Below are 27,948 nucleotides of genomic sequence, written 5' to 3'. Positions count from 1 at the left end.
GATTCTGTTTCAGTCTCCAGTATTACTAGAACTCGAGAGAGTAAGAGTGAAGAAGCAAAGAAGACTACTAAAGAGGCTGATCCTGATGCTGAGGGATGGCAAATAGTACAGTATCAAACTCGAAAGAAAGGCCCTCGCAGTGGTAATCATGAGTCTGGTCAGACTCAGGGAGAATCAAGGAGCTACTGGGAACAATCACGTCAACGTGGAAGAGGGAATCAGGCAATTACAGGAGGTTGCTAGAGGAATGAATGGAAGCCAGGGTGTTATGCCCAGAAGGCCAAATATTAATGGAAGTGCGCGGCGAAGATTGCAAAAGAATAAGGCTGGAGCTGGCCAGGATCAACAAGTCCAAGCCAACAAGAATACTGCTGCTGCTCCTCCTGATGCTACTGAAACTGCTCCTGCTCAGAAGAAGTCAACTGTCACATACACCTTGAAAGAATTTGAGATGATGAAGAAGAACGACCATAGCGACAAATCTGATGAGTGGCCCCATCAGTCTTCAGAGAAAGATTATAGCTACAAAGGGCGGCGGAAACAGTGGGGTGGTAACAGATTCAATGGTGACATTGAAGATGTTTCACGAGCCACTGTAGAGAAGGATGATGATACTTCATTTAGCTTGAATCCTGGTCAGTTTCCAGTCCTTGGAAAAACCCTGTGAATTTCCAGCCCTGGTGATTTCACCCAGGAATTTCCAGTTCTTTAGGATATTTTCTGTTCCTCTTAGAGTCTTGAAGCAGACGTGGCCATAGAGGCAATTTTGGATTGAGACGAAAACTGGTTGAATTTTTTTTTTCTTGAAATAAAGGTGGCGTGAGGATTTTTTTCAGACATGAATGTTTTTCTTTCTTTTTGTGTTTTGAACTTATGTTTATTGTCCATGATGATGATGATGTAAGTGAGAGATCGAAAGAGCCTTATATAGCTCTGAGGATATTGATAAATAAAATTCAAAGAGTATAAGATTCATAGCTCATGAATAGGTTACATATGTCGTGTTCATATATAAATACCAACACACAACCAATACGTACAGCACAGGTTGTACGTTCTTGGTTTACTTAAACTACAAATCCAAATACTAATACCTTTTAAGTCCAACAAGGAGCAGAAATAGTCCAAAGTAGTCAAGGTCATAGGCAAGTTTGATAAATGTCATTTTGAAGTTATTCCAAGGAGGATATCTAGCCTCAAGTTCAGGGAAGAAGCCTGCTCGCAGAACTGCTTTCTCATGGCTGAAAGTATCAAAAGAAAACTTCCCATGGTACCTCCCAAATCCACTGGAACCAACACCACCAAAGGGTAGATCATCACAGAGAAACTGTACACAGCAAGATGTTCAAATAAGTTAGTCTCATGTGCCCCATTTAATGGCAAAACTAATAAAAATAGAAGAATTGGAAGTGGTACTTGAATCAAGACGTCATTGAAAGTCACGCTCCCTGAGGATGTTTCTGATAAAATTTTCTTCTTAAAGTTTTCATCTTTGGTGAAGGCGTAAATGGTTAGAGGTTTTGGCCCTTCATTTATGAATTCAATGCTTTCTTGAATGTTCTTCAACTGCAGAAGTTTAGGCCATTCTTCAGAACAATATTTTCAAAGAAGTTGAAAATCACAAAAGCAGTATATCAATTCTCACAGTGATTACTGGAAGTAGTGGGCCAAAGATTTCTTCATTCATGATTGCAGCATCAAGTGGTGGATCTAACAAGATTATTGGCTCAATGAACCTGGACAGTTGGCACAGAAAACAGATTGATAAATCATAAATGTAAGCTCTGTTTTGAACTGAAAACTACATTCTCTGGATAGTAATCATTTTATTGGAACACCATAACAATTTTGCTTCCGAACTAGTACAACTACAACAGCTATGCTTCAGAGTTATCTTAACCAATTCAAATAGTCTGGCTAAACAGGATTGAGAACTTACAGGTTTTCTTCATCCAGTGAACCACCATGTACAATGGAAGCTTCAACAAGAGGGTCTTTGAGGAGATTCTGCACTCTCTGAAAGTGGTGCTTATTTACAATTCTGGCCATACAATTTGCATCTTTTGGGCTTTCAGTATAAAATCTCTTCATCGTTTTCTTTAACAATTCGATCTAAATGACATAGAGTTAGGACACTATTCATCAGAAAGGCAGTAGACTTCCATTATTCAAAGTGAACATTACTCATGACCATGCTTACCACAGTAGGAGCAAGCTTTTCCTCAACGAGCATATAATCTATTCCTATACATGCCTGCCCACTGCAAGGTCCCCACTTTCCACTTACAATTCTTTTGATCGCCACCTTCAGGCCAACACAACAAAAGCAAACTCAGTAACATTATATTTTGCAACTTCATTCCTACAGGCCAATCATTAAACTATGTAGTTAACTCAAAACCTTTAAATCCGAAGGATTGGAGAGTGAATCAAGGATGACAGGGCATTTTCCACCCAGCTCTAGTGTAACAGGTGTTAAATGCTTGGCAGCTGCAGTCATGACAACGCGCCCTACCTGCGGACTTCCTGAAAGAGGCAATATGACCATAGCTATGTAAATTTCTATGCCACATTTTACTTTTCTTGAATATGAGGCGATTGTGAAATTCAATCTGTACCAGTAAAGAATATCTTATCCCACTTATGCTGCAGGAGTTTTTCACAAATTTGTGGTCCACCCTCGATGATTCTTACGGCTTTAGGGTCCATGTATTGAGGTATGGTTTTAGCAATTAAAGAAGAGCATGCCGGTGCTTGGTCTGAAGGTTTTAGAACCACTGCATTCCCTGCAGCTATTGCTCCTATTACAGGATCCAAAGCCAAAGCTGCATCATAAGCAGAAATTTAGTTTTCCTTCTTGGTGTACTACCAACTGTTGATATGTATATTAAATAAAATTACCATATGTCCTAATCTCATATTGAGACCATTGAGATGAACTGATTTACACTCTTTTACTATTTTAGTTAAGATTGCTGAAGAAAAATGTAATAGGCAAACAGCCTTGTTAATTACAAGTTGAGAATGGATCACAGCATTCATAGATCTATAGAAGTGTCAAAACTCGAAGAAACTTTCCATTTGCACATCTTAATTATCATCACTATACAGAGTCTATAAGTAAAAACTAGTCTCAGCTGGATACAAATCATTTTATTGGAACACCATAACAGCTTTGCTTCTGAACTAGCACAACTACAACAGCTAATCTGATATTGAGAGTTTGACAGCATTGAGATGAACTGATTGATTTTACACCTTTCAATATTTTAAGTAAAATAGTATAGGCAAATACCCTTGTTAATTACAGATTGAGAATAGACAATATTTATACATCTATACAAGTGTCAAAACTCGATCGAAGAGACTAAATAATTATGTTGCAAAAGTTGCGGTCAAATTATAGATGGTGCTTATAATTAAGGAGATAAGTGGACTCACATATTGGGAAGTTCCAAGATGCAAAGATGAGAACTACGCCGAGTGGTTCCGGCAGCACCTCTCCCCTTGTCGGAAAAATAAACAACGGTAATTTACCCTGCCAAAAATGACAGAAATTCACAAAGATAACAGAAGTCACAGATTTAAACTTCAATCAGAAAAAGCCTAAAACCTTTATGGCCTTCCTATCAGAGTACCTTTGTAGGTGCCACCCATTTGTCTAAATTGCTCAAAGTATGATTGATTGTTTTCACCACAACTCCAATCTGTAATGAAACATATATACCAAGAATCATTGTGGAAATTACACAAATATAAGCATATGCATATACACAAGGCTTAAAATAAAGTAACAAATTAAGAACACCAAGCTACCTCATCCCTGTAAGATTCAATTGGGTGCTTGCCAAGATCTTGATAGAGTGCTTCAAAGACCTTTTCCTCATTATCTTTGACGAGCTGACGAAGAGCATTGAGTTGGGTTTTCCTCCATGCAACACTTTTGGTTTTACCACTCTTGAAGGTTTGCCTCAGCTCACACAGTGTTTCTTCTACTATTTCTGTCATTGCTTCAATGGTGATATTACAGATTAACTTCTGACAATGTTTGTTTCTCTCTTTCTAATTTTCGTGTGCCTCTTGCCAACTTTCTCATGGATATATCACGGATACTACAAAACGAGCTTTAAATGGCATTGAAGGCACCCAACTACAAAGGCCACGATTTTCCACTTTAGTAACTAGGAGAGCGGCTCACAGTTAAGAGACAAATGACCACCGTGTATAGATATCATCTATAAAAATTATCGAAGCCGCGGAATTAGGAAAGTTGTTTTTAAAGGACCGAATAATGAGACAATTATAATTTTTTTTTGGGGTTAATGCTCATACACTCCTGATCTATGAAAATACTTCTTATACACCTCAATGTCTTATTTTTGTTCCTCTTTACACAACATTTTCCCCCTTTCCTTCCTACCTAGCCATCTTATCAGAATTCCTACCATCAATACCCTTCCCTGATGTTTGTTGCTTTTTCTTTGCTGTCTATTTCAGTATTTACATTATAAAGTTTTGTTGAAAACATGGTGGGCCCATCAGAGTTTTATTTGTTTAAATATATATGCAGATACTAACAGTCATCCTCTATTTTTCAAAGGTAAACAGTTCAAATTACTATTCATAATTTCGATCGTTGACAGAATTGAGTTCATTGCTATCTGTAAAAATACTAGCAAAGAATTGCAAAAGGAGGAGTATTGCTTCATTTATTTATTTTTAAATTAAGCTACCATATTGACTAATTGATTGTTTATCATATAAATTTCAATATCTAATATATATATATATATATTATATGTAAATGATTAAACTTTTTAATACAGGTGGTTGTTTGGTAATTTCAACTTATGTCATTGCTAACAAATAAATTTTTTAAAAAAAAAACTGAACTCATGTCAAGTTTGGATTTAGGGTAATCTCTATTTGATCCTAATTAGCTGTCTCGACTCATGCTAGTTATGGTAGGTTCCACAAGGCAATGATAGATAGAAAAATGATTATTTCGAAAATCTGGTTGATATCTATGAGATAGGTAAACACATTATTAAATGCAGCAAAACTTTTCCCCCACGGAAAGGATTGATATATTGCCCTGAATTTTATAGTAGTTTCTTGAATTGAAATACTTATTCAACTTATGCAAAATCCTTCCTATTTAGTATAATAATTTTTAGTATCTTCTAATATTTCATAGTTCATTTTTGTAACACATGAAAAATTGAAATATGTAGGGACGACTTCAACAATTTGTTAAACTACGGAGATAAAAGGAAATCTATCCCCGTATCTTTGTACGGCTGAAAAAACACAGAACTTTGGTTTGTGGTTGATCATTGTCATGTTTACTATATGTTCACAAATGATCACGGAATGCATGCCTCGTGTTCTCACACTGAACTTTATGTTTAGAGTAGAACTTCCACCTACTCATAAGAAAGACATCTCAAGCCTGTGTGAGCTAATAAAAGCCAAACGATGAGCCTTTTTAGTTTTTACGTACTACAGATATTCAAGAAAAGAGTATTCTAAAAAAATAGATATTCAAGAAAATAATATTCTAAAAAAATTCATAGAGTTAGGGGATCTCCTTTGTTTGGAGGAAATGATAAAGGAATACCCAGAAACGCATTTACACATTATCGATCATATGGGAAGCCCTACTCTCCTAAAACAGTTTAGGGTACCATGCACAACCAAAGGAATAACAATGTACATCTTCTCCTAAAACAGTTTTTATAAACTTCTGGAGCCATACATCCTAAATCATCTATGTTAAACATGATTTAACAAACATGAGCCCTCCTCCTTTCAAAAAAAAAAAACATGAGTCCTCGTATAGTGTGTGTTTGTTATTGCATCCCGAAACTTTCTTAATTGTTTAGAAATGTATATTTTTCTTGGGTTTTTGTGATATTGACGGAATTTTACACATTCCGGAATTGCTTTTCAATCATATGGGAAGCCCTACTCTCCTTAGTTGGGGACATAGCCATCTTTTACAGAATCGACAGTCATTATCCAAAGCTTGACATGTGTAGAAGTACAGGAGAATGTTCCTTTGAGGTTCCTTATTTCTACATTGAAATGAGTAAAACCTTGAAATGGTAAACCTCGACAGATTAATAGAAACCTTGAAGTCGGTTTTATTTCTGATTGGCAGTTTATTGGGAAAGCTATTAAATTATTGGTACTATGACACTGCTTTAACTTTTCGATATGTCACCATTATTGTAAAGCAAAATAGAGTAGTTGGTATGACACTCTTTGCTATTAGTTGCATGTTTGAATACATTGTTGTTGTAGAGACTCCTGTTATTAGTCGGGAGGTTCTCTTGAGACTTGAGGTGTGTTGTAATCAGGGGTTTAGGCATCATGTCCCCTCCTATGTATTTATCCGTTTCATTAGTAAAGGCCTGAGGGCAGCCGCATAGCCCTTATTTCAACAAAAAAATAGAAACGGGAAATCTCATTGTTGATACAATATTCATAAACAAAAATCTATAATCCTGTAATATCCATGTTTCGCAGAAAGTACAAAATATGGAGCTGTTGATGCTAACTAGGATGCTTAGCATCTTCATATTTTTGTTTTTCCAGAAGTAGCGCACCTCGCTTCTCTACTAGCCCACCAATAGAAAAGGTTGATTTCAGATATTTCCCTTAAACAGCGAAACTAAACTCTCCACGTACATATATAGCTGGTTCAAGTGCCAAATTAGCAGGAGTCTCAAGAACATTCACACATGCCCTTCCGTTTGGATTATGCAGCACCACCAGGTACTTCCCATTACAGTTCATCAAACTTCCCCGTTCTCTAAAATGCATATAGGAGAAAAGTAGATCATTTCCGTTTGAGGAAGTCCAGGTATCCATATCTCTGTACAAGAAATTTTTATCACTTTAGTCCAAGATTATTCCTTGACTCTATATTCTTTCATCACCCACAGTGTAATTTCACTGCCGGTATAGAAATATACAAATAAGAGACCATTTTCAGCAATCCCAATCCGAGCAGAGATATATTTTTCGTCACGACTAGATACGACAATGGAATGAACTCCTGAAATATTGTCTCCTCTGCTAATCCAAAAGACATGATCCTTGAACTAATTAAGTACCGGCTGAATCATCACCACCTCTTCCCATTTCATTTCTCTACCCAATGTAGAGCACCAATTATCAAGCACCCCTGCCCATACAAATTAACATGATCGAGGTCATCACTCATCAATACTCCTCCATGTCTCTGTTTTGAGCTGAAACATCACAACTGTAGTTGCAAGAGTACCATTTCTTTTGCTTTTGCTGCCAAATATAAACTTGTAGTCATCAATGGTGGAGTCATAACCAAACCATAAAACATTACAGTACCCAAATCAAAGTCATTGGGCATTGGTAAGAACCTGGCAACTCTAGCACTAGGGTTCCACAAGATAACCAAATCCGAGATTCCCAGTAAACAGATCAAGCCGTTGCAAGAACCCACAATTTTCAAAATTCCAACAGATATAGGTAAACAAAGCTTACTGCTTGAGTGGCAAACTCCGTCGTTTAGTGCTTTGATGTCGATGGATTGGAAAGCTGCGACTGAGATCGAAAAGCAGCCTGCGGTGGCGGTTGGCGTTGCAGCAGCGTAGGTGCTTCATAGCCAAGTGAGAACTGGAGATCAAAGCACGCCATGACTTGCAAACGCATCGGAATTGAAGTAGGGTTTTGACTGGGAGTCTTGATAGTATTTCAATAAGGAGATCATCGAATTCGATGCGAGGTCGACAGGCGGAAGGGACTAGTCGCTGGTTTCGGTGACGGTGGCTGTGGCTGTCAACCATGATTTTCTTCTCTGAAGATTCGTCCAAAATTTGAAACTCAAGTTAACGATTGAGCCCTTACTGGAGCTGAAATTTCATTAGAGATCGATGAGTCTTAACGATTAACATACTGATGATCAGATTTCCTTGTGAAAATGAAAAGAGCAATTGAAAACTTACTACGTATATATACTTACGAGCAAGACTGCAAGAACGAGCACAAGAAGAGTTTTGGGGATCGGAACTAGCTAGGTTCCTAGTTCTACGTTGAACCTAAGTTGTCCTCAGATTTACATTTGTTCAGTGAGATTATATAGACTACTTGTACAATTACCTGCTTCCGAATTTTAAAATTTAGCAATTAATTAAAACTGATGTTAAAGAACCAAAAATAACAACTATTTCATTCTTCATGCTTGCAGCATGCTCCTTCTATCAGAGCCTCAATATTAAGAAGATAGAAAACAAGGTAGATGCAATTGTTCACCTATATCTACAACCAACTGGAATAATCGTAATGAAATCCCAATTCATATGTCCGTAGTAAAATCTCATAATCGATCTCATCAACGAAGAAATATATATCGTCAGACCAAAACTTAGGCACCATATATATATATATAAAGCAAAATTTAGCCTATCATAGTAGCAAGCAAATTAGGTGGAGATGGATTAAGTCAATAATTTAACTAGTACTACATCACATTTATAGAAGTACGTAAATTTAGGGCTGTCAATTTTGACACGACCCGATAACACGACTCGAAACCCGCACGAAATAAAGCGGGTTGAACCTGCACGATTAAAAAGCGGGTCAGCGGTGGGTCAACCCGCCATGACCCATTTAATAAATGGGTCGGCACGGGTCAACCCGCCAACATGAAGTACGTGAACCCGTATAACCCGATTATATTATACTTCTTCTTGAAATTTTGGATGTTGAGAGTATTTGATCATAGGATTAGAGATAGAGTTTTTCTATTGGAACCTCCAAATTTACTCACTTGACATCCTATGCTTTTTACACCTCCTATCAAATTTTCTAATACTAAATTTACTCATTAAACCTCACTGAATTTCCTCAAATAACCTCACTCATATAATTTGCAAACAAACTATTATCTTTAAAAAAAAAAACTTAGTTAATTCAATGAATTAATTACTCTATAAATCTTAATTACATATATATTCCTTAATTAAACAACATTAAAAAATTTTCAATAAAAAAATTAAACACAAGGTATTGAGTTTTAAAAATTAATTTCTAATCAACAAGAAAATAACATGAACTATTTTGTGTTTTTTTTTAACTTTTTTTTTTTTTCTGTTTTAGTTCTGCAAAAAAATATGAAGATTAATCATTTTTTTTCTTAACCTTTATTTTATGTATCTCAAGATTAATTATTTAAATATTTATTTTAAAAAATTGCTAGCTCATTTTATTTTTTTTTGTAAATATAATGGATAGACTTAGATTTAGGTTATAATATGATTTGTTTTGTTTTCCCTTTTCCCTCACTAATACACGTTCAACTTATATATCATATATTTTTATGTCACATAATCATAGTTTTAACTCTTATTAAATATATATGAATGCTTTAATGAATATGTAGTGAAATTGGAAAATTAAAATAGATGAGGAAAATAATAAAAGATGCAATCTAATATTATTGAATTGGAAAACTATAGAAAATCAATGCAATATATTTTTGGTATAATTATTGTCCTTAATAGTCATTTTATAGTTATATATGTCATTTAATAATTCATAATAGAGTGCGGTCAAATGAGCAGATTTGGAGGTCCCAATAGCAACAATCATTTGAAATATTTTGCTTTTTGTTCTAGAGAAACTGAATTTGAGAGGAATTTGCTGTGTATTCTCATTGATAATATGAGCCTCTTTATATAGAGGATTACAATGCATAGAATCTCAATCATACAAGGAAAGTAATTCTACATTGAATAGGATTCTAGATCCTTCTAATTAAATCCTATTACCACTAGGTCAAGTAACCTAGAGCTTGGGCTAAACACAAATTAGGTTTTCCTTGAACACTCCCCCTTGTGTTGCCCAAACGCGGTGCTTCTCTCGTTGCCTCATTAAAAACCTTGCCGAGTAACAAAAACCCAGTGGGACAAAATAACCTCGGTCGAAGGGGAAAAAGAGCACAACACACCCTTCACGTTTTGAGGTGAACATGTAGACATCTCCCCCTGATGTCTGCGCCTCCCCCTGATGACTACGATCATGGGAGTTCAGATAATTTCTGCAAGCCAATTCTTGTCACATGTTTCTCGAACGTGGATTTGGGCAATGACTTAGTAAACAAGTCTGCCTCACTGTCCTCAGATTGAATCTAGTTCACTTTGATCTCGAGGAGTGTCTGTTGTTGCTGATTATGCTTGGTGTTATCGCTTTTGATGTTGCCTTGCCTCATTTGTTCAAAACAAGTAGCATTATCCTAAATGCTCGTAGGCTCATCTGTGGTAGATTTCAAACCACAATTGTTCGAACATGTGAAATTATGGATCCAATACATTCACGAACCACTTCGTGAAGAGCAATGATCTCTGCATTGTTCGAAGATATAGCGACTAGAGTCTATTATGTAGACCTCCAAGATGTCACGGTCTTTTCCCATGGTGAACACTTAACCGGATTGGGAATGACCATTGTGTGGGTCAGAGAGATACCCAACATCAGCAAAACCTTCCAAAACACATGTCGTTTTGGGATGGGGATAGTGGACGCAAGCCAGCGTTGGCGGCGTTTCTGGTGTGTGATGGGTCCGAATCCATCATCTCTTTGTAGGGATAGAACAAGCCCATATCATTCATACATCTCAAGTATCGAAAGATATCTTTTACACCAATCCAATGGCGTCGATTTGGCGCAGAGCTATATCTAGCTAACAAGTTCACAACATATGAGATGTCCGGTCTTGTGCATTGGGATAAGTACAATAATACGCCTATTGTACTAAGTAAGGCACTTCTGCCTCTAGCACATCTTCGTCATCATCCTTTGTACGAAGATGATCCTTTTCAGCATCAAGACTACGGACGATCATGGGGGTGCTCGAAGGCTTGACCTTGTCAAAATGCCTAAGCATCTATCGACACGATGCTCAAGTTCCAAACCGAGCCATAATCGTGTTCTCCCAAAATCCTTCATCTCAAACTCGGATTTCAAGTGTTCAGCGGTTTCCCTTAACTCTTTAAGGGCTTCTAATGAAGATCATGTCCAACATGAACCGCGATAGAATCCGAAACTTGTCATAGAAACGCGTGGGCATATCCCTTCCCAATCAAGTAGTCACTTTAGTGAGCATTTCAACCTTATTGTAAACGCGCTCCATGGTTTAGAGCCACTTGACTTGGGTAAATGAAGTTCGCCATGAACCTTCATATATATTCCGTATCTAGATCCCTATAGAGATACGTAGTGACCATATTTGTAAGCTGCATGTTCAGTTATTCGGAAACTACCAAACTGACAGGGTAGTGGAGTGCAATGACATCCATTACGAGAGAATATGTCTCATCGTAGTCGATTCTAGGGCGTTTTGTGAGAAGCCTTGCGCCATAAGGCGAGATTGCCATCTCTTTTTCTCATCACGCTTTCTAACGAAGACCCATTAGTCAACAGGTTCTATGTTAGGAGGTGTTGGCATCTCTAGCTCGAAAACCTTCCTCTTCGTTAGAGAATCCATCTTAACCTGGATCGCATCTTTCCATTTAGGCCAAAAACTCTCTACGTTGGCATTCATTCATCAACGGAGCGTGGTTCGATATCATCTAACTCAAAAACTCATGGGCAACAAAATACGCAACTATATCATCAATTCTGATGGAGTTTCTATCCCACGTCTCATGTACACTAGTGTAAGTTTCATAGAGCTCTATATTCTCAGGAATAGGTTCTAACGTTGAGGCGTCCCCCAACGATAACCATAACCTGGAAGATACTCATGAGACGGATTTTGAGTCTTGATGATCAAAGGATTGGAATGTGCCAAAGTATCCTTCGAACCCACGAGCCTCCCACGCATCCTAGCTGGGGCCATGGCCTGTAACGCCAGAGTGCCACTCTCTTTGGCGTTGGCGCCATGCCTACCTCCGTGTAGGGTGGCGCTACATCCTCTCGTAGGGACGTCCTTCCTTGCAGGCATGTTTGCAGCATATTTGTGTGATCTCGTCACTTTAATAGGGATCAAGATGAGACATAGTGGGGACAGACTACGACAATTCCTGTCGTTCCTGTTGAACATTCGTGTTCTTATCTCCCCCTAACGACGGGAAGACTGTCTCATCAAAGTGACATCCGCAAATCTAGAATAAGAAGATCGCCTAGCAAGGGCATTTAAGTGGCGGACGATTGTTGGAAGCTCAAATCCAACGTAGTTGCCCATTCGTCTGTAAGGACCCATCATAGAGCGCTGTGGCGGCGCAATTGGCACATAAATGGCTCACTCAAATGTGCGTAAGTACAAAATACGTGTACCCAGTTACTAGCTGTAACGCAGAGGTACCATTGAGTGGCGGTAGGTCATAGACGAATTAGCATAGCTGCATGCGATATTGCATCACCCCAAGCGGATGTAAGAAGATTGGTGCGCATTACCAATGTTCGGACTACCATCGTAGTCGTTTCCGCGAGACCATTTGGGTGTGCTCATGGGAATATGATGTCTAACATCAGTCCCAAATGCAATAACCATCGAAAGTCTTCGATGTAAACTCACTAGCATAGTCAAATCCAATTGACTGAGTAGGATGATTTGGAGGGTGAGCCCATTGTCATATGATATGTGCTAGGAGTGTAGCGTAAGCAGTATCAATAGGTGGACAATGGCACAACACGTGACCAGCGTGTTTGCGTGTCAACCAACATCATGAAATATGTAAGCGTCCGCCAGTTGGTTGAATCAATCCACACAATCCCTACGGATTCTTTCTAAGAACAGAATGAGTATTGTCATATCCTTTGCAGAGGACGGTCTTAGTCCTAATTTCCCTAAGGAACTGGCTTTGTAAAGATGTCCGTGTGAAGTCTTTGTAGACGGATCATCATATCATGACTAGGATCATCGATCCTGTCATGACAAAGCCAATATGTGTCTAAATCCGAGAGATCTTCTCTCATAACTTTATTGGATTTAATAGCTCGAATAGTGACATAAAGTCCACTAGAGAGACACATAAACTTCTCTAAGATGCGACTTTGTTCGCAATCATTAGAGGTAACGCAAAGGAACTCATTTCCGTTCTCTACATGCATTTTCGCATGGAATTCATTGGCTATTCATAGGTGTGATTTTCCCTATGAGCGTAGAGAGCTTTTGCGACAACTGTAATCAAGGTGCCATTTGGCAAGTGGAACTTGGGCTATTCCATGTCCTTGAATTAATACTGATGGCCCAGCCATCGTAGTCACAAAGTCATCTGCTCAGAATCAAAATTGAGTCATAATGAAAAGAACTCGAAATTTTATTCATAAGCCAACGGAATACATCATTGTTTCTATGATCAAAGAAAATCTAATCCAATAAAAGTAATATGGCAATCGCCTACATCTCTTGGAAAATAAAAAGACTTAATCAAAATCGCCAATTTCTGGGTCTTGATCCTTGTAGTCTTCCACCCTTAGATCTAGATCACTATCTTGATCTTCTTGTGCCATGTAATTTGCTGCCCTTGCTTCACGATACGTCTTGTATGCGTTTGCAACATTCTGGGGTGCGGTACATGTTTTGGCCCAATGTTCAGTTGATCCACATCGAAAACAAACATCATTATGGTCAGGCTCCCTTGATCGAGGCGCCATTGGGGCGCGATTTGGACGACCTATCCTCTTGGTGGCGTTACCACCATGGTCGGAGGCTCTGCCTCTCTCTCTCTTCACACGTTGACCTCCACGGTTCCGTGCACGCCTCTCTTGGCGATTTCCTTCCTCTTTAGGGCGAACATATGGACAAGAATGTCCAGAATTGTCCCTATCCTTAGGGTTTCGCTCCTTGCGTCCTCCTAGGGGCGCAACTATAGTTAGACTCCGGAATAGGCTTAGTTCCCACGGGTCTAGCATTATAGTTCTTCACAAGGATATTGTCGTGCTTTTCAGCTACGTTCATGGCGCCAATGAGCTCATGAAACCTTGTGATACGTCCTGCATTTACATCAATCCGATAATTCTTTGAAATCATCAGTGCAGAGACGGGGAAGGTAGAGATAGTCTTCTCGATCAACATCGTATCAGTTATGGCTTGGCCACAAAACTCTATCAGAGACTTGATACGAAGAGCTTCCGAGTTATAATCAAGCACAGACTTGAAATCACAAAAGCGGAGGCTATGCCATCACACTTCTAAATCAGGAAGCAGGGAATCACGAACGTTGCCAAATCGCTGCTCAAGTTCTACCCATAGCTTTCTTGGGTCTTCCTCATTGAGGTATTCATTTTGGAGCGCGTCATTCATGTGCCTTGTCATGAGAATTATGGCTTTAGCTTGTTTTGCTTCGAAAGCAGTAGCTTGCTCAATGGAGAGCACGTTCTGACCAGGCTCTTGGATGGCTCCCAGAAGTCCATCAGCCTTAAGATGTTGGCGCACATCTCGGACCCACCTATGGTATCCTGCGCCAGTTGTTTCTAGTGGAACGAAGTTCAACTTGTTCAGGTTACTCATCCTGAAAAACAACACAAGATTAGGGTTAGTTTCGGAGCGAAAAGGCTACCACGAAAAACTATTAAATTTCTGAGCCTAGTCGCTTCCAAGAAATTAGGGATTTTCTGAGCGTAGTCGCTTCCAAGAAAATCATATTCCAAGAGGGGTTTTGGATTAGATCGAAACAATGATGTATGTGGTCGATCGTTTTCTTCTCAACAAACTTTAAGTTTGGAGGACTCTACAAGCTCCAAGCTTGGAGTGAGCACGAACCCCCACAGTTCGGCTTTTGGTCTCCCCTTAAAAGATGGTCGGAAAAGTCGTCGCCGGAAGTTACTGTAGCTGACCGGAAAAGTGGCTCGAAAAATCACCAGAAAAGTGGCCGGAAATGTCGCCGGAAAGTGGCCGGAAAAATGTTGACCGGAGGGTTGACCGACGTTGACTGACCATTGACCGGGGGAGCTGACGTGGCTGTCTGGTTGATGACGTGCCAGCTGACTGGATGCTGACTGTGTGGATGCTGACGTGGCAAACTACTGGCCTGCTGGGCTTGCTTCCGTCTTCTGGGCCTCTAGGTCTGATTGGTTTTTGGGCCGAAAGCAGGGCTGGATCAGTTGGGCCGCGCTGCAGGTTGACTGGGTTGGGCTGACTGGAGAAAATTTGGCAGATGCAGACCGGCAAGGAAACGTCAAGTGATTTACCGGATGGTTCGGGGTCTTGCCGACCGGTTCCCGGAAAAGTTCCACCGGTTCCTGGATCCTGGGGTGGCTTGGCAGCTTCTGACAAAAGATGGCGGTGATCGGTGGACGGGAAGGATGCGAAATCAGGCAGAAGATCGACGGATTCTTCTTGGGGGCCGATTTGGTCACTTCCAGTGGCCGGTTCAGGTAGATTCAGGCCGGTTCTGGGGGTGGGGCCGCCGGTTCTGGATTCCTGGAGTTGAGATCTTCAAGGTGGGCGGCGGTGGTTTCTGGGATTTGAAGGCTACGAATTTAGGATTTCAGGGTTAGGGCTCGTGCTGATAACGTGTTCTAGAGAAACTGAATTTGAGAGGAATTTGCTGTGTATTCTCATTGATAATAGGGGCCTCTTTATATAGAGGATTACAATGCATATAATCTCAATCATACAAGGAAAGTAATTCTACATTGAATAGGATTCTAGATCCTTCTAATTAAATCCTATTACCACTAGGTCAAGTAACCTAGAGCTTGGGCTAAACACAAATTAGGTTTTCCTTGAACACTTTTATAATTATTGGATTTAATTATTTATGAATATATATAATTACTTATATTATTCGTCTTGTGAAGTTTTTAGTGAATTTAATCAATTTATGCATTTTTTTAGTTAAATGTGTCGCATTGTTAATCTTTAAATAGGTCATTTTGTCTAATACAACACGACATGTTTGTTAAACGGGTTAAGCGGGTTAGAAACGGATAAGCCGTTTAATAAATAGGTTGGGTTTGAGTTTAAATTTTTGACAGGATTATTAAATGGGTTGGGTTTGAGTTTGTATCTTGCGACACGACAAATACTTTGACCCGACACAAACCCAACCCGACACAACCCATTGACAGCCTTATACGTAATGGCTTAACCATACGTTTCCTTTAGAAGTCTTAATAGCTACATGCCAACATCATCGGTTGGCACATATATAAGATTTTAATGATGCACGCATGAGATTTATTATATTTTCACCTTGGTCACTATAATTTTGGTTGACCCCCTTCTGTAAATTAATTTTTGGAAATTGAATAAAGATGGTGTCTTATTATGCAAGTGATAATCGTAGTTGTAATTGAAGTTGTTAGTTTCTTCTAATATTTCATATGAGTTAAGGGCACGTTTACTTACTTGGAAGGAAAGGGAATGATTACGGGGTAAAAACATTCCTGCGTTTACTAACACATAAAGGAATCGGAATGATTCCGGGTAAAAGAATTCCTACGTTTACTAACACATGAAGGAATCGGAATGAATGTAGGTCCCACCTCCTTATCAGGAATCGATTCCTGAATACTCAGGAATTCAATTACGAAGGGGGGTGATGGGTTTAGGAATCATTCCTCCGGAATCAATACTGATTTCTTTCTTCTCCCATTCCACTTGTCTCCGATTCATGATTATTTTCCATTCCAAGTAAGTAAACGTGCCATAAGAGTTTTAATCATAAACACATGATCGAGAGCAAGATCCAACATGCCCATCTTCTCGGTCACAATGACATTTTAATGAATAACCAACTAATAAGAAGAAAAAGGAAGGCACTAAATTAAACTATAAGTTGTCATTGATCCATTCTCCATCTCTTCAAATGGCAAAAATCTCCACATACTTTTTTCATGGTTTCTCGATCATAGCCAGGTTAAACAAATGTATGTGATCGAACAACTACTCAATCACGCAATGCATATATTGTTAAGGTTAAAAGTGTATTTTGCCATCTACTTGACACTCTTGTATAAATAGCTGACTAGCACTCTCATTTTGAAGTAGGTTCTCGTTCTGAATTGAATACTATACAGACCTCTTGTTCATCATTTCCTTTCTTTTTGTTCAAAATATACAAAGCTCTCATATATGCCTCAGGTTCTCATAAAAGTGGAATGATCAAGCTACATGATCTCATTGTGTAGCCAGTGGCGGATGCAGGAATATATATAAGCAGGGGCAAAAATTGGAAGCAAATGAGTGAAAAGATTGAAGCAAATATATAAATCTGCTGTGTACATCATATAAAGCTGTTGTGTACAAGAAGCAAAATAGAAAGGAGATCCTAAAGCTGCCGTGTACAACCTAAAGATAGAATTTGAATCAAATTCAACAAAGCAGATCAGTATCTTTGCAGCTACTTTAATTTGATAAGTTTTAAATCAAGCAATGATCAGTATCGATAAACTATGAGATATAGTTATATAGGTAATCCATTAGAACAAACTAAATACAAGGTACAAACCAATTAACAAGAAGCAAAGGAAGAATCGCAGTTCAAAAAAAAAAAAAAGAAGGAAGAATTTCATGGCAGAGATTGAAGACTCAAAGAGTCGAAGTCGGACTCGAAGACTTGAAGTTTGGTAGTTTGAGGATTCTCAATAGAACAAAAAGAATAGGAAAAGGTCTGGTCGTCTCGGAATTGGGATCACCCTTTACATATACAATTATATACAAAGAGAGATTTGGCGATAGGAACGGTGCCTAATCAATTATATGTTATATGTATCAAAATAGAGAAAATTTCAGACCACGTCCCTAAACTATGCTGCCAAGGCCAATTTGATACCCGAACTCTTAAAAGTATCAATGTGATACCCAAAGACGTATTTTGATATCAACGTGATACTTCCGTCAAAAATCTCTAACAGTGTCGTCTGTTTGCTGACGTGGCAAGCATGTGGGCCCCCCAAAAAAAGTGAAATGACTAATTTACCCTTTTTTTTTTGTTAATTCATTTTTTTTCCTTTTCATTTCTTTTTCTTCTTGTTCTTCTGGGATTTTGTTCTAGCCAAGAAATCAAAGAAAAATGGCTTCTGCTTCTTCTTCAACCTCAATCTTCTTCTTCTTCTCTCTCTCTCCTCTCCTTCTCCTCCGCCCAAACCATCACCAATGCTGCCATCATCCTCTCCAATTCCTGCAAAAAAATCAAATCTTTCTGCACCCAGAAAACTGCTCTGGGCACCCGGCAGACGCCCATATCTTCTTCTCCGCCATAACCCAGTACATCTTCACTGATCATCAAAATAACACACCTACTGGATCCACTATCACGATTCAACTACCACCTAAAATGAAACCGAAACATTTAAACACACTTTCAAGCAGAGCTCTTTACCATTCCCAGGAATCCCAGCACCACCGGAAATCCGAAACCTGAAACTCAAAACTCTCTATCACTGATTCCTTGCCAAAATAGAAGCCTCGGCGTCGTCCCTGAGAATTGAATAGAAGCAATGTACCTTGAAGCATCAAGAACTCTGAATTGGATTCTTCTTAGCAACTTGAGAGTTCCACAACATCCACGCTTCCCTATAATGTGAAAACAGCTCCTTCATTGCTTGGTTCTGATACTGAGGCCGATAATAAGCCCCAAGACTCTCCCAGCAAACCTTATTGATGTCAACACCCTTCCTAGCTCTTGGAACCACCACCGGAGTGAAAGAACCAAACTGGTAGCTCTTCGAACTCTCCTTCGCCCCACAGCCATCCGAATTGCAGTTCTCAACCTCACCCTGATCTTGAACTCTCTTCTCCACAACCTTGCTCCTCTTACTACTCGCATCCATTAGATCTGTCCCAAAGCTCCTCTTCTTAGCCTGCTCCAAATTCGACTCCGAATTCAAATTCAAACCATCTCTTCTCCCATTCAGGCCCAACCACCTGTACGCCGGCTTCCCTGTATCTGCCGTATGAGTCTTCTCAATCAAATTCACTGACGACAACACATTCGCAATGTCATAGATCCTCCTCATCTTCGTCCTCATCACCGATACATTCTGTGCATCCCTTACTCCAAGCAGTAATTTCGCAGCTTCATCAACAGAAATCGATTTTGATTCCGATCCGGTACACACGAACAGCTTCACGAAATTCTGCGCCAGAGACTTTTCCCTCTTGGTCTCATCCAGGGGATTGTTGTTGTTGTTATTGCAGGTCGCCGGGATCGGAGTCAGATCCAGGCCTTCTTCTCTGAGCTCCTTCAGGGCGTTAGGGACCGCGCCGAAACCCTTCCACAAGTACGTGTTCTTGGACTTTCTTGAAGTCTGGGGGTTTCCTGGTAGGAGGAAGTGGCCATGGTTTAGAGCGAGCTCACAAATCCACAAATCCATTCCCAATTTTGTGATAGAAAGGAGAGAGAGGATCAGATTGGGAAAGGGAGAGAGAGAGAGAGACAGAGACAGAGACAGAGCTCGATATGTTTTTTTTAATTTTAATTTTAATTTTTTATTTTAATTAATTAGTAGAGAAAGACAATTTTACCCTTGATAAAATATCACATGGGACTCAGATGCTTGCCACGTCAGCAAACAAACGGCGGCGTTAGAGATTTTTGACGGAAGTATCACGTTAATATCAAAATACGTCTTTGGGTATCACATTGATACTTTTGAGAGTTCGGGTATGAAATTGGCCTTGGCAGCATAGTTTAGGGACGGTGACTGAATTTTTCTCATCAAAATATCATAACATTAGTTTAACAAAATTGTAATTCTACAATTACTGTACATTTTTTCTCCTCCTCAGTTTGCTGCATAGACTTTAATTATCTACATTCTCACTCCCATTATGACCTCTGTTTGTATTTTTCCTCATATTACCTGTAAGAACAATAAGCTTCAACCACACTGGAGAGTATCTTGCTTGTAGTATATAATATATATGATATCAAACCTCACTGGGGGCTAAGCTAAGAAAAAGAAAAGAAAAAAAAAATACTCAGTTGCCAAATGTTAAAACCTGACTGGGGCAGTGGCCCCCACTCGTCCTGCTATGCATTCGCCACTGCGTGTAGCTAAGAGCAAGTTCACTGGTTGGGTCACCAGGTCACCTACTATTCACTGCTTTTTACTGTTATTTTCACCCTCTGAGTCACGGGCACAGTTTCCAAACTGACCTGGGTCACCGAAATCACTTTCTGGGTCACTTTCGTGACCTGCAAACTGACCCAGTGACCCAGGTCAATTTGAAAACTGTGCCGATAACCCAGAGGGTGGAAATAAACACTAAAAAGCAGTGAATAGTGGGTGACCCGGTGACTCAATGGGTGAACTTACTCTAAGATTGTACATCAGATCCATATTGTGGACCAGCTCCAAGGCTAGCTTCTAGTTTTCTTGGGTACTTATTCAAGTATTATAATTTTTGAAATTGCTTCTCTAATGATAATGAGAAAGCCTTCCGTACCCTCTTCTAGCTTGAACTAGTTCCATCTTTTATTAATTCAACCCTCATGATTGTATGACAATATGCTTAGCTAGACATGTTTGGAAGAAGCAGAGGAGAGGAGGATGTTCTTGTAGGATTCCTAAGAACGTATAACTTCCCTTCACCTCTGGATTTGGTTTATAACAATTACTTATACGATTTAGCTCGAACCAAAATGACAATTATTTTTTTTTTTGAAATTTTGATGCCAAAACACGCACAATAAAACAAGAACATCCTCCCGATCTGTCAGTAATCGTATAAACAAATTTGAAATAACAACAGTAAATTAGATTATCTTAATTAAAGCAAACACAAAGTGTCTCAATTAAACAAATTGTAAAGGGCTAAATACTGGTTACTACCCTGTGGTTTAGATCCAAAATCAATTCAGTCCCTGGACTTCTAATTTCATCAAAAACATATTTGTACTTTCAATTTTGATCTAATAGGTCCAATTCGTTAATATTTTGTTATGGATTCAAGTTATACTTGGATTATTTGTTGAAAAACTATTTATTTAATAAATTTCTAATAGTGGGACTCACTCCTAAATTGACTATGTAGACCACCTAAACACTACATCACAAAATAACAGAGGCCATATATGAGTCACGTCAACAAGTTAAATTACTCAATTGTCGGAAGACTAACAAATTGGACCTATTAAACTAAAATTGAAAGTGCAGGGGTGTTCTTGATGAAATTAGAAGTTTAGAGACTGAATTGATTTTGGACCCAAATTACAGGGTAGTAATAAGTATTTAGCCCAATTGTAAATCACAATTGATTGACATAAGAAGATGTAGTATGGAAAACTAAGCCAAATTAACCCTAAGAGGACACAGCGTTGTCATTTCAGGCAATAGAAATACTGCATCCCAAAACTCAAGGCAGGCCCGATACTAAGATAGATATTCTAGATTTACCTAGTTATTGAGTACTACCAACCTTGATACTTAGCCACAATGGTACATAAATTCTTGTGTGACATGTTCAAGTTATCTTATAAACAAAAAAATGTAGTCACTAAAAATTTCCCGGAATGTTAGAAAACATATGATGTTAAAATGAAGGGAAAAATCCTCATATGGTACCTCGACTATTGTCTATTACATTTTTTGGTACCTTAGCTTTTAAAACTACCCTGATGGTACCTAAACTAAAGCATCGCTTTCCCATATGGTACTTCCATCCATTATGCCGTTAAGTTTGCTTACGTGGACATAAAGTGCCAAATAAGTTATGGGCAAATAGTAAAAAAAAAAATCTTCATATGGTACCTGGACTATCGTCTATTGCATTTTTTGATACCTAAACTTTTAAAACTACCCTGATGGTACCTGAACTAAAGCGCTGTTTCCTCATATGGTACTTCCATCCATTCTGCCGTTAAGTTTGCCTATGTAGCCCATACTTATAGGGGCAAATTAATCATAACAACCAATCCAACAAGCCAAGTCACCAAGAACACACATAGTTTTTACTATTTGCCTAGAGCTTATTTGGCACTTTTATGTCCACATTTAGGGGTCATCATTTGGCCCTAAACCTACCTGGGCTGAAGGCCTACCAGCCTTTGCATTAGGGCAGGCCGACCCGACCCTTTCTCAAATATGGTAGGATATGGGCCATACAAATGAATCCTGGCTTGTTTGAGCCCGTTAGGGTCAAGCCCGACCCGGCCTTTTAAGCCCGCCCAATTAAGCCTTAATAATTTTTTTTTTTTATATATATGTTTCTCTTTTTCTATAACATACAACTTATATCTTCTTTGTAATTGACTTCCCAAGCTTTATTTTCTTTAATTTTTGTTTCCATTGTTAAATAACAATTAATTTTGGGAGATTTAGATACATAGTTAATTGAATATAACCACCTTAACTAATATTTATAAATGTTATAAGTTAATTCCAATATGTGTGTGTGTGTGTATTAAATATGATCAACAAAAATAATGAGTCTTGTATTACCTATATAATTATTGAACCACATTTTGAGGAAAAAAATAATAATGTATTTCTTTTAGTTAAACAAAATAAGACCATTTTCAGCCCATTTCGGCGCTATTTGGCCCTATTTGGAAGGTAGGCCCGACCCGGCCCTTTCAACCCTAGCAGCTCGAGCCTTTTGGGCGGGTAAGGGTTAGCATATTTAAGCCCCGGCCCAAAATTTTGTTGACTTTGACTAGATCATGTCCGACCTGACCCTAAGCCCTAAAATTTAGGTTAGGGCTGGCCCTAGCCAGGCCCATGATGACCCCTACCCACGTTAAACTAGTTCCGAGTCGAGACTGGAGAAATATTATTAATTTATCGAACATTCATTTATGAAGATTTTACTTTAATGTTGAATTAATGACGGCTCTCTGTTTATTCTGAAGTAAATATCAAGCAAGTCGTAGAGATTTCTAGAAATTTTGATTTACTAAATCAAGCATTTATTGCTAAACAAATCAGGATTTTATTTCTAAACAATTTTTTTTGGCTTGGAGAGCAAGTATAGCCTACTATTAATAGCGGACTTTGGGTCAATCATCAAACCTAGGCCGAAGGCCTTTTTCTCTTTCCTCCTGTGATGAAAAACCATAGTAATTTGTGTTTCTGATGGCTGATAGCATTAGCAAAGTCTTCCATCTATCTTAAAATCATGGTTCAGCTAATGAACCCCTTTAGTCTTTTGGCTGAGAAACATGTCAAGGATCTCGTTGGTGCTGTCGAGGAAAAAGCAGAGGCTTCGTTTCTAGCAGCAGAGAAAAAGGAGAATGATGAGAAGAAGGAGAAACAGAAGCAGAAACAGAGACCGCGTCGACGTCCTGTTTCTTCAGTAGCAAAATCAAAATCTACCATCCCAATTAGTACTAGTACTGGCGGCACTGTGAAGTCCTCCAATGGCCGCCAACACCCACAGGAAGATCCTGCGGATTCTGTTTCACTCTCCAGTATTACTAAAACTCGAGAGAGTAAGAGTGAAGAAGCAAAGAAGACTACTAAAGAGGCTGATCCTGATGCTGAGGGATGGCAAATAGTACAGTATCAAACTCGAAAGAAAGGCCCTCGGAGTGGTAATCATGAGTCTGGTCAGACTCAGGAGAATCAAGGAGCTACTGGAAACAATAACGTCAACGTGGAAGAGGGAATCAGGCAATTACAGGAGGTTGCTAGAGGAATGAATGGAAGCCAGGGTATTATGCCCAGAAGGCCAAATATTAATGGAAGTGCGCGGCGAAGATTGCAAAAGAAGGCTGGAGCTGGCCAGGATCAACAAGTCCAGGCCAACAAGAATACTGCTGCTGCTCCTCCTGATGCTACTGAAACTGCTCCTGCTCAGAAGAAGTCAACTGTCACATACACCTTGAAAGAATTTGAGATGATGAAGAAGAACGACCATAGCGACAAATCTGACGAGCGGCCCCATCAGTCTTCAGAGAAAGATTATAGCTACAAAGGGCGGCGGAAACAGTGGGGTGGTAACAGATTCAATGGTGACATTGAAGATGTTTCACGAGCCACTGTAGAGAAGGCTGATGATACTTCATTTAGCTTGAATCCTGGTCAGTTTCCAGTCCTTGGAAAAGCCCTGTGAATTTCCAGCCCTGGTGAATTCACCCAGGAATTTCCAGTTCTTTAGGATATTTTCTGTTCCTCTTAGAGTCTTGAAGCAGACGTGGCCATAGAGGCAATTTTGGATTGAGACGAAAACTGGTTGAATTTTTTTTCTTGAAATAGAGGTGGCGTGAGGATTTTTTTCAGACCTGAATGTTTTTCTTTCTTTTTGTGTTTTGAACTTATGTTTATTGTCCATGATGATGATGATGTAAGTGAGAGATCGAAAGAGCCTTATATAGCTCTGAGGATATTGATATATAAAATTCAAAGAGTATAAGATTCATAGCTCATGAATAGGTTACATTTGTCATGTGTTCATATATAAACACCAACACACAACCAATACGTACAGCACAGGTTGTACGTTCTTGGTTTACTTAAACTACTCGATCCAAATACTAAAACCTTTAAATCCAACAAGGAGCAGAAATAGTCCAAAGTGGTCAAGGTCATAGGCAAGTTTGATAAATGTCATTTTGAAGTTATTCCAAGGAGGATATCTAGCCATCCAAATACTAATACCTTTTAAGTCCAACAAGGAGCAGAAATAGTCCAAAGTAGTCAAGGTCATAGGCAAGTTTGATAAATGTCATTTTGAAGTTATTCCAAGGAGGATATCTAGCCTCAAGTTCAGGGAAGAAGCCTGCTCGCAGAACTGCTTTCTCATGGCTGAAAGTATCAAAAGAAAACTTCCCATGGTACCTCCCAAATCCACTGGAACCAACACCACCAAAGGGTAGATCATCACAGAGAAACTGTACACAGCAAGATGTTCAAATAAGTTAGTCTCATGTGCCCCATTTAATGGCAAAACTAATAAAAATAGAAGAATTGGAAGTGGTACTTGAATCAAGACGTCATTGAAAGTCACGCTCCCTGAGGATGTTTCTGATAAAATTTTCTTCTTAAAGTTTTCATCTTTGGTGAAGGCGTAAATGGTTAGAGGTTTTGGCCTTTCATTTATGAATTCAATGCTTTCTTGAATGTTCTTCAACTGCAGAAGTTAAGGCCATTCTTCAGAACAATATTTTCAAAGAAGTTGAAAATCACAAAACAGTATATCAATTCTCACAGTGATTACTGGAAGTAGTGGGCCAAAGATTTCTTCATTCATGATTGCAGCATCAAGTGGTGGATCTAACAAGATTATTGGCTCAATGAACCTGGACAGTTGGCACAGAAAACAGATTGATAAATCATAAATGTAAGCTCTGTTTTGAACTGAAAACTACATTCTCTGGATAGTAATCATTTTATTGGAACACCATAACAATTTTGCTTCCGAACTAGTACAACTACAACAGCTATGCTTCAGAGTTATCTTAACCAATTCAAATAGTCTGGCTAAACAGGATTGAGAACTTACAGGTTTTCTTCATCCAGTGAACCACCATGTACAATGGAAGCTTCAACAAGAGGGTCTTTGAGGAGATTCTGCACTCTCTGAAAGTGGTGCTTATTTACAATTCTGGCCATGCAATTTGCATCTTTTGGGCTTTCAGTATAAAAGCTCTTCATCGTTTTCTTTAACAATTCGATCTAAATGACATAGAGTTAGGACACTAATCATCAGAAAGGCAGTAGACTTCCATTATTCAAAGTGAACATTACTCATGACCATGCTTACCACAGTAGGAGCAAGCTTTTCCTCAACGAGCATATAATCTATTCCTATACATGCCTGCCCACTGCAAGGTCCCCACTTTCCACTTACAATTCTTTTGATCGCCACCTTCAGGCCAACACAACAAAAGCAAACTCAGTAACATTATATTTTGCAACTTCATTCCTACAGGCCAATCATTAAACTATGTAGTTAACTCAAAACCTTTAAATCCGAAGGATTGGAGAGTGAATCAAGGATGACAGGGCATTTTCCACCCAGCTCTAGTGTAACAGGTGTTAAATGCTTGGCAGCTGCAGTCATGACAACGCGCCCTACCTGCGGACTTCCTGAAAGAGGCAATATGACCATAGCTATGTAAATTTCTATGCCACATTTTACTTTTCTTGAATATGAGGCGATTGTGAAATTCAATCTGTACCAGTAAAGAATATCTTATCCCACTTATGCTGCAGGAGTTTTTCACAAATTTGTGGTCCACCCTCGATGATTCTTACGGCTTTAGGGTCCATGTATTGAGGTATGGTTTTAGCAATTAAAGAAGAGCATGCCGGTGCTTGGTCTGAAGGTTTTAGAACCACTGCATTCCCTGCAGCTATTGCTCCTATTACAGGATCCAAAGCCAAAGCTGCATCATAAGCAGAAATTTAGTTTTCCTTCTTGGTGTACTACCAACTGTTGATATGTATATTAAATAAAATTACCATATGTCCTAATCTCATATTGAGACCATTGAGATGAACTGATTTACACTCTTTTACTATTTTAGTTAAGATTGCTGAAGAAAAATGTAATAGGCAAACAGCCTTGTTAATTACAAGTTGAGAATGGATCACAGCATTCATAGATCTATAGAAGTGTCAAAACTCGAAGAAACTTTCCATTTGCACATCTTAATTATCATCACTATACAGAGTCTATAAGTAAAAACTAGTCTCAGCTGGATACAAATCATTTTATTGGAACACCATAACAGCTTTGCTTCTGAACTAGCACAACTACAACAGCTAATCTGATATTGAGAGTTTGACAGCATTGAGATGAACTGATTGATTTTACACCTTTCAATATTTTAAGTAAAATAGTATAGGCAAATACCCTTGTTAATTACAGATTGAGAATAGACAATATTTATACATCCATACAAGTGTCAAAACTCGATCGAAGAGACTAAATAATTATGTTGCAAAAGTTGCGGTCAAATTATAGATGGTGCTTATAATTAAGGAGATAAGTGGACTCACATATTGGGAAGTTCCAAGATGCAAAGATGAGAACTACGCCGAGTGGTTCCGGCAGCACCTCTCCCCTTGTCGGAAAAAAAAGCAACGGTAATTTACCCTGCCAAAAATGACAGAAATTCGCAAAGATAACAGAAGTCACAGATTTAAACTTCAATCAGAAAAAGCCTAAAACCTTTATGGCCTTCATATCAGAGTACCTTTGTAGGTGCCACCCATTTGTCTAAATTGCTCAAAGTATGATTGATTGTTTTCACCACAACTCCAACCTGTAATGAAACATATATACCAAGAATCATTGAGGAAATTACACAAATATAAACATATGCATATACACAAGGCTTAAAATAAAGTAACAAATTAAGAACACCAAGCTACCTCATCCCTGTAAGATTCAATCGGGTGCTTGCCAAGATCTTGATAGAGTGCTTCAAAGACCTTTTCCTCATTATCTTTGACGAGCTGACGAAGAGCATTGAGTTGGGTTTTCCTCCATGCAACACTTTTGGTTTTACCACTCTTGAAGGTTTGCCTCAGCTCACACAGTGTTTCTTCTACTATTTCTGTCATTGCTTCAATGGTGATATTACAGATTAACTTCTGACAATGTTTGTTTCTCTCTTTCTAATTTTCGTGTGCCTCTTGCCAACTTTCTCATGGATATATCACGGATACTACAAAACCGTCAAAACGAGCTTTAAATGGCATTGAAGGCACCCAACCACCAAGGCCACTGCTTTCCACTTCATTAACTAGGAGAGCAGCTAAGAGTTAAGAGACAAATGACCGCCGTGTATAGATTTCATCTATAAAATAATAAAAATTATCGAAGCCACGGAATTAGGAAAGTTGTTTTTAAAGGACCGAATAATGAGACAATTACAATTTTTTTTTATAATCCAAATCTGTTTTAGGAAATCAGAATTTAAGAGATAATGAGTTGTGCTCTAATTGATAATGAGAGTATCTTTATATAGAGGATTACAATCATAAAATATAAGTCTTACAAGAAAATTAAATCATACAATGAATAAGATATCTCTGAGAATATCTGTAAGAGTAATCCTA

The 27,948-nt window shown here is 38.7% G+C and overlaps 1 protein-coding gene across 1 annotated transcript; it reads right to left on the bottom strand.

Moving 5' to 3' along the window:
• Positions 1-954: 954 nt before the first annotated feature.
• On the bottom strand, positions 955-27,526 carry LOC112190240 (aldehyde dehydrogenase family 3 member F1). The gene is made up of 11 exons (XM_024329664.2): positions 27,259-27,526; positions 27,081-27,149; positions 26,884-26,980; positions 26,061-26,267; positions 25,844-25,968; positions 25,643-25,747; positions 25,382-25,554; positions 25,088-25,178; positions 24,860-25,009; positions 24,538-24,770; positions 955-1,094 (listed from the first exon to the last, which is right to left on the bottom strand). Exons 1-11 carry the CDS (start codon positions 27,448-27,450, stop codon positions 1,088-1,090), a joined length of 1,449 nt encoding a protein of 482 aa, XP_024185432.1. The 5' UTR covers positions 27,451-27,526; the 3' UTR covers positions 955-1,087.
• Between the last annotated feature and the right edge of the window lie 422 nt (positions 27,527-27,948).

The sequence above is a fragment of the Rosa chinensis genome, chromosome 2 (assembly GCF_002994745.2).
Source record: "Rosa chinensis cultivar Old Blush chromosome 2, RchiOBHm-V2, whole genome shotgun sequence".
Classification (NCBI taxonomy): Eukaryota; Viridiplantae; Streptophyta; class Magnoliopsida; order Rosales; family Rosaceae; genus Rosa; species Rosa chinensis.
This window is presented reverse-complemented; position numbering and strand designations above follow the sequence as displayed.